The sequence below is a fragment of the Brachycentrus maculatus genome, unplaced genomic scaffold (genome assembly GCF_059751285.1).
Source record: "Brachycentrus maculatus isolate JH-2025_06_01 unplaced genomic scaffold, ASM5975128v1 h1tg000365l, whole genome shotgun sequence".
In the NCBI taxonomy this organism is placed as follows: Eukaryota; Metazoa; Arthropoda; class Insecta; order Trichoptera; family Brachycentridae; genus Brachycentrus; species Brachycentrus maculatus.
The window spans coordinates 322,533-338,893 of record NW_028281114.1 but is presented as its reverse complement, the minus strand read 5'-3'; the positions used below and the strand labels follow the sequence as shown (position 1 = coordinate 338,893).

At 33.4% G+C, this 16,361-nt stretch overlaps 1 protein-coding gene across 2 annotated transcripts; it reads left to right on the top strand.

Moving 5' to 3' along the window:
* The first annotated feature begins 6,699 nt into the window (after window positions 1-6,699).
* On the top strand, window positions 6,700-16,153 carry LOC148303510 (chitinase-3-like protein 1). 2 transcript variants are annotated; one of them, XM_088269833.1, is made up of 9 exons: window positions 6,700-6,814; window positions 8,003-8,173; window positions 8,796-8,896; window positions 9,708-9,967; window positions 11,006-11,129; window positions 12,208-12,393; window positions 14,500-14,622; window positions 15,082-15,219; window positions 15,487-16,153. In XM_088269833.1, the coding sequence occupies exons 1-9, from the start codon at window positions 6,796-6,798 to the stop codon at window positions 15,916-15,918; spliced, it is 1,554 nt and encodes a 517-aa protein (XP_088125959.1). In that variant the 5' UTR covers window positions 6,700-6,795; the 3' UTR covers window positions 15,919-16,153. The 2 variants fall into 2 exon arrangements, with proteins under 2 accessions (XP_088125959.1, XP_088125958.1); XM_088269832.1 differs by lacking the exon at window positions 6,700-6,814 and adding an exon at window positions 7,512-7,632.
* Window positions 16,154-16,361: the final 208 nt, after the last annotated feature.

The following is a 16,361-nucleotide window of genomic DNA, read 5'->3' as shown; positions in this document are numbered from 1 at the left end:
GGGGGGATTTGATCTAGAGGGAAGTTACCATCGCCTAGTCTGTACATGGCCCAACTCGCTACATAGCAAACCACCTTGTCTGAAATTGAATACATCAATAGGAATGTTTCTTAACTCCAAATTTCGTTGAATTAATAAGGAAACTTTTAGAGGTCCTCGCCAAAACGTTACATTTCCATTATATATGATTTTAAGTAATCAGGAATTCCAGATTGTAAAATTATTCGTGCTTTGGTGCAATTTAATGATTTCATATTAGTTTAACACAGGATTAGTCACGTTTTACCACAAGTTTAATTAAGATTTCGGTAGAATACAATAAACAGAACATAGATTTGCATTTAAAGGATTTTTTGTGCAATATTGGAAATGTAACTTTTTGGTGAGGACCACTTGGCCTTCGACGGATGCTATATGTTTATAAGACATGAACATGTTTTTTTTCTCTCCATATTTATTATTTGTGTGCCAGCATTATCCCTCACCATACTTTTCAACTCTATTCTAGACCTTTTGAAATATGTCAAGATGGCGACCATTCTTCATTGAATTCTTCGTAAAAATACTATAAAAGCTTATTAATTTTAACAAATTTAATTTGAATTTTACGATAAGAGAAAAATATTTGTAAATTATTATCTTTCTTTATATTTATTCTCTTTTTTTCCTATAATACTTGCGATATTTTCAAAAGATCTCAATTCGAAATTGTAAAAATGTCCAAAAAATCAAGGAGGAAATTTAATACCATATGCTGACGGAGGGAAAATATTTTTTTTTTATGTAAAACTGTATTTTATTTCATTTAAGTATTTCAATTTAAAACTGGTTTTGCTTAAAGAAAACAATCTTTTATAATGAAATACAAAAAAACTATATAAATCAGAATAATTAATATGAAATAAATAAAAATATAATAAAATAAATAAAATTAAAAATTAAAAATTTAGTACCAGGAGTCCCTTGGACCACATTGACAAACACCAAACATGCAAAGACACAAAGAAAACTTTTAGAAAACATTTTAAATAATTTTATCCTACTGAATTTAATAAAATTCTGAACTGAAACACTAATTTGAAAACGTTTTACCTTTTATACCCTTTTTTTGCAGGTATCAGACTGATTTTATTGACTCTTCAATCTTATCAAAAACACTTTAAAGTAGTTTTATTTACCCACCATATAATTATTAGAATAATTCCATTGTAAAATTAGTTTGTAATCAAACTATATTTTTATTGGGTTAAGGTCTCGTGGTTTGCTTGAAATTTAAAAGTTAACCTGATATTAATGATTCATCTTTTTCTGCTAGATGTAGGCCTTGTGGCCTGTTTTTAAGAGGAATTGGTCTCCTGCAATGTTGATTCCCAGCTGTCGATCCATCTCTTTGGTGGTCTGCCCGGGAGTTGTCTACCTTGGGGTCGGCTGTACAGCGCAATGTGGGGGAGTCTGTATGGTTCCATTTCCCTCACATGCGCGTACCATTGTCTTCTTCGTTGCCTTCCCTACCTAAAAACATCTTCAATCTCGCATATTTCCCTTATCCTGTTGTTCCTTATTCACTCTTGTAGACTCTTGCCAGATATGCTTCTTAGAGTCTTCATTTCTGACAATCTTAGTGCGTTTTATGTGACTACGGTGTCCCCCCTGCTTTGGATCCCATGTCATGATGGGTCACACAAAAGTTTAGTATATTTTGGTATTAATAATATTTGTGATTTTTCACCACTTTATTTATTAAATATCTTAACAATATATTTCTTTATTAAATATATACTTCTGTATTCTATCTTGATGCGCATAGAGGTATCCATAGAAGAAAAAGATCGTTTATTTGGACACAGTTGAGAGTAGATAAGAGTCAGAATGATTCTACAAAAATCATATGTTTAACCCTTACAACTTCCATGGTTAGTGTGGCGCATGGATTATGTACTAGAAAATCGTATACAAGGATTAAATTAATGATAATTTTTAATTCAGCTCCACTAAGCGGTGGATGTATTATTTAGTCTGCCATATTTTGTTTACAACTACATTGCATATAAAAATAATGAACAAAAACAAAATCAGAAATATTGTAAATAACAGTAAAAATTCTGGAGAGATGATGTGAGAAGATCATTTTGCTAGCTATTAAATACTGCGTTCCAGTGCTGCCATATATCCAGTCCCCATCTGTACTCCAAAAGCGGTTTTATGATGAGATTGGAGCTCTTCATCAGCCTCTCTCAAAAGCCTGCCACTCTTTGTCTTATTAGCCCATCCCCATGTGGTGTGTGTCGTGATTCAAACATACCACTCATGTTACAGTGTCAAAGTAACTTGATAAGGGCGTTGTATCCATTATTTTAACATGTTTTTATATCTCTTGGGCTTCTCTCTGCAAACATACACCACAATGGATCTTTGTCAGACTGGAGGAATATCTAATTTAACATACTCAACCTGTAAAGGATTGTATTAGACTCGTTTTGTGTTTATAACAGCCGATATAATTAATATTTTCATTCATAATTTTCTTTTGGAAAATTTGCCATCGAAAAAACATTATTTTCGTACATTGGTAATGAATGACGTCACAGAAACGATGGAGTTATTTTAATGTTGGTGTCATTGCTAAATTATTGGTGGCTCTATTTGTTCATGCCTATGGTCCACCCTCCCTTCCCCCCCTCCCCTCATATTTGTATAACACAAATGGTAGTGTAGTGGTAAACAAACAATCCATACTACTACTATTACAGCTCTATAAACCATAGTCAATAAACCATATGCACGTTTTTCCTTTTATTCAAATATCTAAAGTTTAAACTTTAATATCTCCCTTAGTTCCCTACAGATTTCAATAAGAATGTTATCGATAGTCTTGTGATTTTGTTTATTAATTTATTAGCCAATAATCCAACATCATGACAAAAACGTTCAATTTATTCTTTTATTTTAAAGTTCAGAGCAATAGCCAAAGCAACCATTATATGATCATATTTACTATCCCAATATTTATTTTGACATTATATGGTGTTCCAACTCGTAACTAATGTGAAATCCCTTTTTTTCATATATTTTATAAATAAATTAAATAAGTCAAGTAAAATGTAGTAATTAAGGAGTTTTAGGGGTTAAGAGGCTACTGAGACTCTTTTACAAGTTAAAATAAATATTTAAAGCACTTGAAAATAATTTTACAACATTCGGATGTTACTTCTTTAAAATGAATATTTCTACATAATTTGAGATAAGGGTCTATTTTTTTTTAAACGATAATAATATTATTCATCAAAACATGATTGATGATGAAATCTATAGAAAAATTAGTAATTGTTTATTATAGCAATAAAAATGACGCATTAAAAAAAACCTAATGATTTATTTATATAAGGCAGTAAAAAAATGATTTACAATGCAACGCATTAGATATTTTCTTGTGTCTTATTAATCTTTAAGCTTAATCCTTTATTTGAAATATCTTAAGTAGTAGTTTTTATCTAGGTTCTTGGATAACTAGAGATTATTTTGAATATAATTTTTATCAGATACTGAATTTTTGACCCTATAGATGAATTTCATTATTCATATTATAGATGACTCAATGGAGATGAGGCATTAGATTTATACTTCACGAATTCTCAGATAATAATAGCACCATTTTTCAAAATTCCACATTTATCAAAACTTAAGCTAACGTACAAAAGGAAATATTGCAATGGCGCATATGAGTATATAAAACTTTCAAAATGAATGCAATCTAGATGCTCGATTGGGCAAAATTATGAACTTACACAAGTGTAAAAAAAGTGTCTTGTCATAAGCCCTGAAATGCTCTCAAATGACTTTCATCTCCCATCTCACTTTGTATAAAAAATCAATCGATGCTAAATTTGGATAATTTATAATTTATTATAGGAGTCGTAATAATCGTCAGGTATGTATGAGGAGATGCTGGCAATGCGAGATGCTGAAAATGGCACGATCAGGTATGCCAAATATTTTAAAGTGGTCAGGTTAGGACTCGTAACAATCAGCGGGTATGTATGAAGAGATGCATGAATGTGGAAGAATGTTTGCAAAGACAGAGTGGTGTGGCGTTCGATTCTCACTGCCTACCACTGCGGGGAAGCGGCGTGATGGTTAGTTAGTTAGTTAGTTATAACCTATCAAATAAATCGTCACCAAATTAGCTCCGATACATGAACTCAATCGGAATATTGTGTGACAACAAAGGGTTAAGGACCAGTTTGGCGAACTCTAAAAAATTTAGACACCGGTCCTAGCGAACCGGCTGAATCCCACCACTGCACTGCTCTGGAGCCATACTATGTTTTAATAGAGTTTAGATAGAGTTTCTACTCAACCCTTTCAGAAAAGTTTAACTAGTACAGTTTGTGAAGTAGTGGGATGTGTGGCTGAATTTAAAATTTAGATAACAGAGTCAGAAATGTACAAAGGTGCCATTTTGTGAATCGCCTCAAACACTGTCCAGCAAAGCTCAAACTCTATAAAGCCACACTGTCATATTAATATAATTACACTTTCCACGTAGCTAGACAGTAGGTACACATTATGACATAATCTTATTTACATACAATTGACGTACTCTACCTTGTACCTGCAATTTCTCAGAGAAAATAATTTTACTTGAGCAATTCTTAAGTTTTATCATTAACCTAGCCGGATCTAACAGGGGGATTGAAATCCCCCGTATATGAAATTTAATTCCTTAACTTTAGTATTATAAGAGCTACTTACTCCATATTTTTTGTCATCTTAAAAATAGTATTTTAGAAAAATTTCCTTTTTTTATTTTTAATATTTAAAATCATGAACCCATTGTACCACATATAAAGATGACATAATTTGTTCATACAACGCGCTAATTAATTTAATTTTTAGAGTTTTTATAATTTCAATAACATAAAGACTTTTATAACTTTTATAAACTTGTATAAATTATACACTAAATAAAAATGGTAATATTGTGATTATTACAGTTTATTATGAAACCAGTAACAGAAACCTATTTATTAATGTCATTTTTATAATAAAAATTACTGTCATTCAGTTTAATTGTAAAAAAAAATCACTTCAAAGACAAACCGGCAAATCGCTGGCTTTGTGAGTCAGTAACAAATTAACCTTGACTGGCGATTCGCCGCCTTTGTGTTGCAATGTTTCAAAATATTGTTTTTAATAAAAAGCACAATCAGTAAGTATTATGAGATATACGTACTTATATATCAGTACGTTAATTATTTTATCTGATAGCGTCATACTATTTTATTTACTCTGATAAATGTGGTATTACTATAAAGAGAGACTGAGACAGCTAGACTACTCCACTTTCGTTTGTTCCTATTTCTGGCCTATTACTATCCAATGGAAGCATTCAGTTGGCGCTTGGCTGCGCGTTGAAACAGACATAGCATCTATTACTCAGCTGGCGACAAATTTGTACTTACTGCAAACTGCGTACTACGATTTCCATACAAATCTTAACTGGGGTCCTTTGGTACCCTGCTTCAGATCACATGTAATTTTTGAATGATCAGTACGAGAAAGGTTATAAAAATAAATAAGATTATATTCTACGCGTTCATTTATTATCAATGCTTAAGATTCTTGGTAGTCTAAGACGTAATGTTATCAAAGAAAGTTTTCGGTATTGAGAAACACGCATGCTTTATGTTAAATCATAAATTACACAATGTAATCTTTGATGTTTTCCTAATTTTAAATCACATGCTTTAGCAAATCAAACAAACGAATCAGTGTCTTCTATATCAGTGTTCCGCAACTGGTGAGCCGTGAGCAGGATTTAGTTGTGCCACGGTCAAATTCAATGTATTTGACACTTTATAATTTTTCATTATGTATTTAAATACAAAAATAATTTCTCAATGTGTGTTAACACAGAATGATATTTTTTTCATAACATTTAGCCTTTTTTACAAATTATAAAATATTTATAACTACATAATTTTTCAATGGTCTATATGTTTTAGCTTTTGGTGTGCCACGGAATTCTAGGAAGAATTTTGGTGTGTCATAGGTGAGAAAAGGTTGCGGAGAACTGATCTAGATGATTGCAGATTACAGTTTTAGTTCACCCATATAGAATAGTGGTCAATATGTTTAGCTACATTGCTGGAGGTTCCGGGTTCATTTCCAAAGGGGAGTCAAAATATGTTGTATGTCAGACATGTTTTATTGTGGACATGTTTTACCTGAAGCACAAGACTGATCATCTAGCCTTCGTATAATTGACAATCAAAATAAGACTGAGTCAAAGTGACATGCTGTAAACTCTATGGTAATTATATATCGCTCATTCCTTTCAACAACATCAAATATCAAAAATCGACAATTTTCAGTTTTGCATGTTTTCGGAATGCCCAGAAAATCTACTATATCCCAGCAAAAGCGGCATATTTTTAACTTAATATTTACCCGCTACAGAGCAGAAAGTGTTGTTTATGCATTTTGAAGAAAAGGTATTGTTTAATTCTTTTTTTAAATATACCTACTAAATATTTTTCAAATGGAGAAAAAACATTCAGGTTTTTACCTAAAAAGATCTGTTGCACAGTAAAAAGTTCAATAAGTGGCTTAATATTTATTTTTAATACATTTTATTATATTTTTAAACTTTAAAAATGATCTCTTGAAAAATCTCGTTGAAAGGAGTGAGCGATATGTTAAAAGAAGGGTACTCACTCCTACGCTCCAGATTCATGGACATACGAGTGAAATATGTTGGAAAGGATGCAGACGATGTAACTAGATGTGCTCAATATGAAGGACATTACTGAAGGTATATGGAGTTTTAAATTTATTATTACAGTCACATTTATTATTTGCCGTGCTTATGATGTACAACCTTTGATTCGGAAAAATGATTTTTATTTTATTTAAGCGATTTTGTGTCAGGATCAAGCAGAATAGTCGGTTGTAACCTATTCATGGAAACTTCTCAGCATCTGAGTTAGTGATGAGAAAACCATAGTAAACTCAACAGGAGAAGACGGAGTATTACTTGGTTTGTACTGAAAACCCAGGAGTAAAAATGGTAGTATGTATTATAGGAAAGAAAACGGAGAATAGTAGCAAGGTCAGGACACAAAGAGAAATATTTGCATTTTTGTCTTTTATTATTTACAAAAATACTTCAGTTTTATAAAGTTTTTGTGAGCCTAAGCGGCTCATTATTAAAAATAGGTATCAAATTGTGGTAAAGTGGGTTCGAACCCAGAAACTCTGTCTAACCAAAGGATCACAACCCGACACATCATACACAAATTATATGTATGAATTGCCTGAATTAAAAAATACAATTTTCATGTAATTTTTTTTCTCTGTGTATGCTTGACCCACCCTACTGTTTATTCTATTTAAAGAAGGAAAACAAACTAAATTTTTAATATGGCCATGTTTGTTTTATTTTATTTTATGGTATTATGAAGAGATTATATTTTTTGTATAAATTCAAGTTACATTTAAAAATTGGCTTCAGTAAGAAGTATTTAGTTCATTGCATCATCAACTTACTCGCAACAATGGTGTTTAAAAGTATTTTTGGCGCTCTAGTTTTGTGCTTTATGCTGAATGTACCGGATGCTCAAGCCGTACCAGGTATTTTCATTTTGTTAAATTATTTTAAGCTATTACATATTATTAATAGTATTATCCGCCTCCGTGGTGTAATGGTTAGCATGTTAAGCTGCATGCTGGAGGTCCCAGGTTCGATTCCCAGTGGAGGGGGTGAAAATAAATACAAATTACTGATTTTACACTCCAATATTTATTTTACATTCACCTAGACTGGTCCCTGAAGCGCAGGAGTGATCATCTTGCCGTCATGTAAGTAACGATCAAGATAACTCTGCATCAATACTATGCAGTGCCCTTTGTACCATTAGGTTCAGATAAGGATTAGTAGAAGAATATGAAAAAGATTTTAATACGGTTATTTGTTTAAAACTCAGAATTTATTTTGTTTCAGATAAGGTAGTGTGCTATGTGGGAACTTGGGCAGCATACAGACCGGGAGATGGCAATTTCCCTTTGGACCAAATACCATCTGATTTATGTACGCACTTGGTTTATTCGTTTATAACCGCCAGCAACAATGCCGACCTCGCAATGATGGATTCATGGCTTGATATTTCATTAGGTGAGTTGTTCTGCAAGGGTTTCTGTCAATTACTATTCGTCCGCCTTCGTAGTGTAATGGTCAGCACGCTCGGCTACCGTTCTGGAGGTCCCGGGTTCGATTCCCAGGGGGGGGGGGTCAAATAAATATAAGTGATTTTTTCACTGTAATATTTATTCCATATTACCCTGGACTGGTACCTGAAGCGGAGGGCTGATCATCTTTTCTTCATGTGTTTAACGATCTAGGTAACACTGCATTTATATGATGCAGTGCCCTATGCATCATTGGGGTGCGGATAAGGGTTTGAATAACTATTTGTCATTATTTAATTTGATTGCCGATATCAAGTGTAAATGTTACAACTGATTTGAAACGCGGTGATGGGGTTTGATGATTTTGTTTCTTAGTAAATTTTTAATTTAAGTTTTACTTAGTAAATACCCACTTTATCTTAAAATCTACTGTGACACGTGTTTCAATGCATTCTGCATCAGTTTCAAACACCATGTTTGTGTCACAGTCGATTTTAAGAAATACTGGTATTAACTATGTATAACTTTAATTAAAAATGGATAGATTTTACCACAAAGTGACTGCCGAATCAATTACTGAATTTTTTAAAATGTTTGTGTACTTGTAGGAGGATTCCAAAAATTCAATAATTTGAAAAAAAGCAACCCTAAATTAAAAACCTTAGTTGCTATGGGCGGATGGTCTGCTGGTTCTACTTTTTATTCAAGTGTAAGTATTTTCTGTTTTCTTCTTTTTCTTCTTCTTGGTGTCGGCCTTATTGCCTATTTTTAAAAAGGATTAGCTTCCTGCGAAGTCGATTCCCAGCTGTCAATCCATCTCCTTTGGTGGTCTGCCCGGGAGTCGTCTATCTTGTGCAGTGCAATGTGGGGGAGTCTGGATGGCTCCATTCTCCTCACATGCGCATACCATTGTTTTCTTTGTTGCCTTCCCCACCTAACATCTTCTATTTAATTTAATTATTTAACAATGAAATTAAATTAAATTGATTAAGCGCAAATTATCATTCAAAACAAAAGTTGCAAGCAATTTTTCATGTTTTTTTCAGACAAGTCAAGTCATGAATAAATGAGAAAATTAAGAAACACATAAAAATTTTAATTCTGTTAAAACATTAAATAATAAAATGCTTTTCCAAAATATGTCACCATTATTATCTGTTCCCATTGTAAAAAGTTCCGCCCCTTCTGTTTACTACCCACCCCACCTCTTTATAAACCTGCATAATTTTTTTGCTTTGTAATCACCTGTCAATGAAAACAGCTGTAGTTTTCGAAACTAGTCACGTGTAATGAAATAAAACTCAAAAAGTGGTATTATACAAGTGTTTAATTTTTAAAATAACACTGGCCAACAATGATTTTGTAACTGGAATTTTGATGACTGATTTGGACTTAGTTAATCGTTCTTCTTCAAAGTTTATATGGTGACAAGCTTGTATCACGTCAAGTTTTGATGTTACTCAACATGTCATTCCACAAACTTAATAGCGAAACAATAAATAGTATAATTTTTCTTTCAGCTTTTTAGTGACGCCGGTAGAAGGCAGACATTTGCCAAAAACGCGGTAGCATTTGTGAAGAAATATAACTTTGACGGTTTGGACTTGGACTGGGAGTATCCGGCTCAGAGAGGCGGTGCTGCTGCAGACAAACAGAACTTCGTGGACCTTTGCCGACTGCTCAAAGCCGAACTCGGGAAGGAAGGTTTGCTGCTAACGGCGGCTGTTGGAGTCTCAGAATATTCAATTCAACAGTCATACGATGTTGCCAATCTTGTCAAGTAAGTTGTGATAATATCCAGGCTAATATGGCTAAAAAAATCAAATTGCCAGCACAAATCTAACACTACGTTTCTCCCTCCTCCCATTAAGTTAACATTGTTGTTTTTTCATCAACCCCGACACTAATTAGGGTAGTATACAGTGGTGGGCTGCCAATTTTTTAACAAGAGGCTCGCGGGTGGCGTGGGAAGGGGGTGATGTATAATTATGTTTGAACTATCCAAAATACATAATAATAACGATAAAATATACATGACTTTTTTATGGTGGAGAATTCTTTAATTTAGCGAATGAAATATTTCTTATTGTAAATATATTTCTCGATAAATTCCAAAAGGCAACAAGTTTTATGCGTCATAATACATTTAAACCAACTACTGAAATTGCATTGATGTACTGATTTAATCAGAGAATATTGATTTCTCACAATTTCACAAGTCAAATTAAACAAGGGGCTCGCGCGAGCCCCTCCGAGCCCCGCAGCCCCCCGCTGATCGTATACTTATCACAAGTAACTCACAAGTAAGCACACTCAATTCCGATCTGTACAATATTTTTTGACATATCTCGCGCTCTACCAAAAATAAGCAAATAGAACACTTATATGCGTCTTTACCAACAGTATGTAAAAGACACTTTGAAGCGTTTTCAGTAAACAGTGTGCTAACATTGTGTCGATCTGATGCAGTGCCCTATGCACCACTGGATAGGAATAAAGGGATTTCTCGAGTTTAACACCAGTTGTAACTGTCTTTTCCACACACAGATTTCCTAAATTATAAATCTGAATATAATAAAATCAAAATTAACTATGTGATTTTCCATTTTATAACTTTGTTTAAAATCACTAAAAGTATCTTACTATAACTTAATTATAATATTCACCTATTTACAATAAGCTAATGAAACTGTTTAACATCATTAGTGTCGAATATGATACATATAGTGATTTTAAACCTCTACAATTTTCTTTTTGTAGGTTATGTAATGTACATTTAAATAAATACAATGTACCTTATCTTTTGAATTTTTTTTAGATATTTGGATTGGATCAATTTGATGTCATATGACCTGCACACGGTAGGACCAGTAACTGGACACAACACTCCTTTATATGTGTCAAAAGCTGAAATAAACACTGGTGATGGTCCTCTTAATATTGTAAGTACCAACAACGTAAAACAAAACGGATCATTAAAATAGCTAATTTTGAAGAAGACGGCCTGTATTTTTTTAAAAATATTTTATTATTTTTAATAGTATTTTTAACTAGATAAAAAATATGATTTAATTCATGTTGATCTAATAGTTTATTTTATATTTTCCTTAATGTCAATCAAGGCAAAACATTAGTCACAAATTTTATTTTTATGTTTTTAATAATAAAATACAATTTAGTACACTCTTTAAATCATTGTTTGATTTTAAGGTGGGTCTCTGCAAAAAAAAAAGTTCTAAATATGTAAAAATTGTGATTTAAATAAATGTATACAAATAAAAAAAATTAAAAAATATTTCAATAGGCGGGTTCGATTCCCGCCAATTGCAAAATGAAATCAAGAAAGATTTATTTTCAATTGGTCTGGGTTTTTGTGATGTATTTTTCACATTTACTTTCCCTATCCTTACTATCCTACCTGCAGACAAGCACCTAAAATAGACACTTTGCAGGTTATTCCTTATACAAATTTTATTGCATTTTTTTTTTACTACGACAGTTTAGCGTGATCAAATTTATGCGCAACGTATTCACGCACTGATCAAGAGCTCCGATCCGAAGAAAATGGACAAAAGCACAAGCCAATCCAAGCCAATCGTCATTTTAAAACGCTAGCTGACGTGTCGGATGGTAGAATTCCATGTAGTGGACAAACGTCCTATCTCTATATCGTAGTCGTACAGGAGAAAGTGACCAACTACCAAAATATAAAATGTTCAGGAGGGCCATTTAAGTCGCTTTTGCTTGGCAAGAAAATAAACGTCAATGCAGTTAGTCATTTTTAACAAGTCAATATATTATACTTCCAAGTTTAAAATCCTTTGGGATTTTTTCAGGGCAATATTAAGCTAGTAAGATAGCAAATAGTTAATGATCACGTTTTTGTTAAACAATGCACTTGGTCACATTCTTCTGTATGACTATGATATGATTTATTTATTGTTATTACAATTTATTTTGTTTGTAAGAGCTAAAATCGTAAACAAGTGGAGGCTAAAAAAAACTATATTTGTTTTACAGAAAAGCTGCCTTGATGCATGGATTAAAAACGGCGCTCCAAGTTCCAAACTGGTTCTGGGGATGGCTCTGTATGGATACAGTTACACTCTCAGTTCTACATCTTGTACGACAGCTCGCTGTCCATCTTCAGGATCAGGCAAAGCAGGACCTATCACTCAACAACCTGGATACCTCGGATATAATGAAGTAAGTAGCTAACACTCTGACATTTCACCATCACATAGAGGCGGTCAGTGGTAATGCATTGAAAATGCTAGGATTTGTTCTGCATACTGCCAGGGTTTTCCAAAATACCCGCATGCTGAGAACTCTTTATAACTCCTTGGTGCGAAGTGGACTCGAGAGTGGCTCGATGATTTGGGGGCCACACGAGCTTAAGTACTCTCTTATGTTAGAGAAAGTCCAAAAGAAGTTTCTGAAGTATCTCTATATGAGAGAGTTCGGCTATTATCCTTGGCTCTACCCGACCGAGTTTCTCCAGGGTATGCTTGGCTACAACAGTTTAGAGACTAGAAGGGAACAGAAGAGACTAGAATGTGTATTTGATTACGCATTTTTATTGATTGTTGCGCGGTATGATCGATAATCCTGAAATTATCCGGAACATTGGTCTTTATGTTCCCGATAGTTGCCTAAGACAGCGTCGGCATAGATTGTTTCACATTCCTCTACACAGCCGATGGGAAGTATGCCTGTAGGAAGAGCTACCGCTATGTTGAACAATATTTCATTAGATATTGGTCTGTTCCATGTGTCTGAAGGAGTTTTCCGAACCGGGATTCTTCTACACCTTTAGCAATAGTTCTTGCATATATTTTATTTTAATGTATTTTTAATGCATACGATTAAAAAAATATATATCTAGTTTGTAATGTTTATATTAAATGAAATAAATAAATTGAAATTGAAATTGAACACGACCAAGTGTTTCAAATACTTGAAAGTGGACAGGTTAGGTAATAATTGGCGGGTCTAATGACGTCAGGTTAAATAATTGGCGGGTCTGAATGAGAAGATGCATGGATGTAGAAGAGGCGGAGATTGTTCCCAAAGACAAAATGATGCTGCTTTATATTCTTCTTGCCCACTCCTATAGGAAAGTGGTGAGATGGTTGGTTAGTTTATGAATCTAACTTAACCTAGGCTATTTTTTATCTCCCCTTCTTCTTATTGTAGGCCTTGCGGCCTGTTTTTAAGAGGGATTAGCCTCCTGCGACGTCGATTCCCAGCTATCGACCCATCTGTTTGGTGGTCTGCCCTTGAGTCGTCTACCTACAGTACGATGTGGGGGAGTCTGGATGGTTCCATTCTCCTCACATGCGCATACCATTGTCTCCTTCGTTGCCTTCCCCACCTAACGACATCTTTGATCTCGCATATTTATCTACCATGTTATGCTTAAATATAAATGAAAAGTGTATGGTTTGTACAAGCCTTGCTTGCCTTGTAACCTTTGATTGCTTCCTTTATAACCCTTATTCACAGCCAATGGTGCATAGGGCACTGTATCATATTGATATAGTATTATATTATATTTACGTAGTATATATTTTCGCCCACCTCTTGTGGGCAGTGTAATGGTCAGCATGCTTGACTACCATACTGGAGGTCCCGGGTTCGATTCCCAGGGGGGGGTCAAACAAATGTAAGTGATTTTTCACTCTAATATTTATTCAATATTACCTGAAGCGGAGTGTTTCATGAGTTAATAATCAAGATAACACTGCGTTTATATGATGCCGTGCCCTATACACCATCGGGTGCGGATGAGGGTTGGAAGAAGAATTATATTGAGTGTTAATTAAATTGAGTGGAAGGAGGTCATCAATCCTATGCTTTAGTTCCAGTCCAGTGATATTGAATAAATATTATAGGGAAAAGTCACTTTTTAAAGTTCAGGGTGGCATATTTATATTTTGTCTTCCTGGTAATCAAACCTGGGACCTCCAACAGGGCCATTTTAGAGAAATCAAGAGGACACAAATTCCCCACATCTGCACTAACCACTACGCTATGGAAGGTGAAAAATTAGTGACATAATTACATAATAAATCCTCAAACAAATTCTGCAAATGAAGACAAATCTGACATTTTTGTGAACTGTGTTGTTATGTTTCCAATATGCTGAATGGTGAAAACTGTATAATTGCATTGAAATATTACAATTTATGAATCACATTTTATTTATTGTTTCGGCATTAACTTTGTAACAAGTGTTTTCTTTAATCATTATGAATCACATTTGTGTTTTGAAATGCATTAATTTATATTTTTTTCTGTTGTTGTTTTCAGATCTGCCAAAATCTCAAGAATAGTAATGCCAAAAAGTTTTGGGATGATGAAGCAAAGGTTCCCTACTACATTTTGGGCAATGAGTGGGTTACTTATGATGACAAAAGATCATTTGAAATCAAGGTAAGAAGAAGGGTTTTCTTCCAAAAAAGTACCATTATTGGTTTAAAATTATTACAAAATAAATCACTCATTGAATTGGTGTTGGGTTTGAAAATTTTATAATTCACGTTTATAACATTTCTAAAGTTTTTTTTCACAAAGAGCCATGAAAATATTAAACCTTTTTATTTCGTAATTTATTACACGTGGACAGATATTTGAGAACAATCAATTCAATACAACATACAAAGGTATTGTTATACGAAAAGTATAGCTTTACAAATTGAAAAAAATGCCAGTCTTACAAATTCATATGTCTATATCACCATTTGTTTTTTTTGACACAATTGAAGATTAATAATTTATGTAAATAGTAATATATTAGAAACTACTTTTTAATTTATATTTTTTTCATTAGACATGTGTATGCAAGTAGAATACATATCTTATTGATATTACACAATCATTTGTGGTTTCCAGATTGATTTCATAAAGAGCTACAATTTGGGTGGTGGAATGGTTTGGAGTATGGAGACAGATGACTTCAGAGGAAACTGTGGTGAAGGAAAATATCCCCTTTTGAACATATTAAACCAACGTCTCTTGATGAGTTCTTCGGTAAGGTTTTTAATTATTTTTATTTAATATGTAAGAGCAATAAATATGTATGCCTATTATATTATGGTTTCTACATTTCCCTGAAAAACTTCTCATCGTTTTTCCCATTAGACTCATATTTAAAAATAAATAGAAAGTGAACCTAGACATTTCCCAGATCACCTACTTCTGTCTGAAAATGAAACTATTACAAAACAATTATTTTTTAGCATTCTGCCACATGACATTTCCCACAATAATCTAATACTAATATTTTCTTTCTATCAGCCCGCAGATACAACTGTAAAACCCATTGAGACAACTGTTAAACCCATTGAGACAACCGCCAAACCCATTGAGACAACTGTCAAACCCGTTGAGACAACTGCTAAACCAGTAGAGACAACTGCTAAACCCATTGAGACAACTGTCAAACCTGTTGAGACAACTGTTAAACCCATTGAGACAACTGTGAAACCTGTTGACACAACTGTGAAACCTGTTGAAACAACTGTGAAACCTGTTGAGACAACTGTGAAACCTTCTGAACTAACTTGCACCAAGGCTGGCTACATTCGCGACCCCTTAGATTGCTCTATATTCTACAAATGTTACTTATCTGGAGGAAAATATATGATGTCGAAATTCAAATGCAGTGCCAATCTCGGGTTTGATCTAAATAAAAACACCTGCAATTACAAGCATTTGATTGGGTGCTGAAATTTCAATTGATTTTCTAGAATAATTATTTTGTTTTGAACTCATTCCAAAATAGTTCAAACTAAAGCTACTTCTATTTACAAAATTTAAAAAAAATATATATTTGACAGTAAATTTTGGAGGCTGAAAAAAATATTGTGAATAAATAATACAGGTCCTGGATCTGATTGCTTCTCAAATAGAGTCAACTATATCATTCAAATCAATTATGAATGAAATAAATAAATAATTAAAATAACTGTATTGTTTTAATTTGGTTCATCCATTCAACCCACTGCAACACAAAGAGCGTTTGTGCACTACACGGAATTACACAGAATTTTACCGTCCGGCACGTCAGTTAGCGTTTTAAAACAATGATTGGCTGGTATTGGCTTGTGCTTTTGTCCATCTTTCTTCGGATATGTGCGTGAACACGTTGCGCGTAAATTCGATCATGCCAA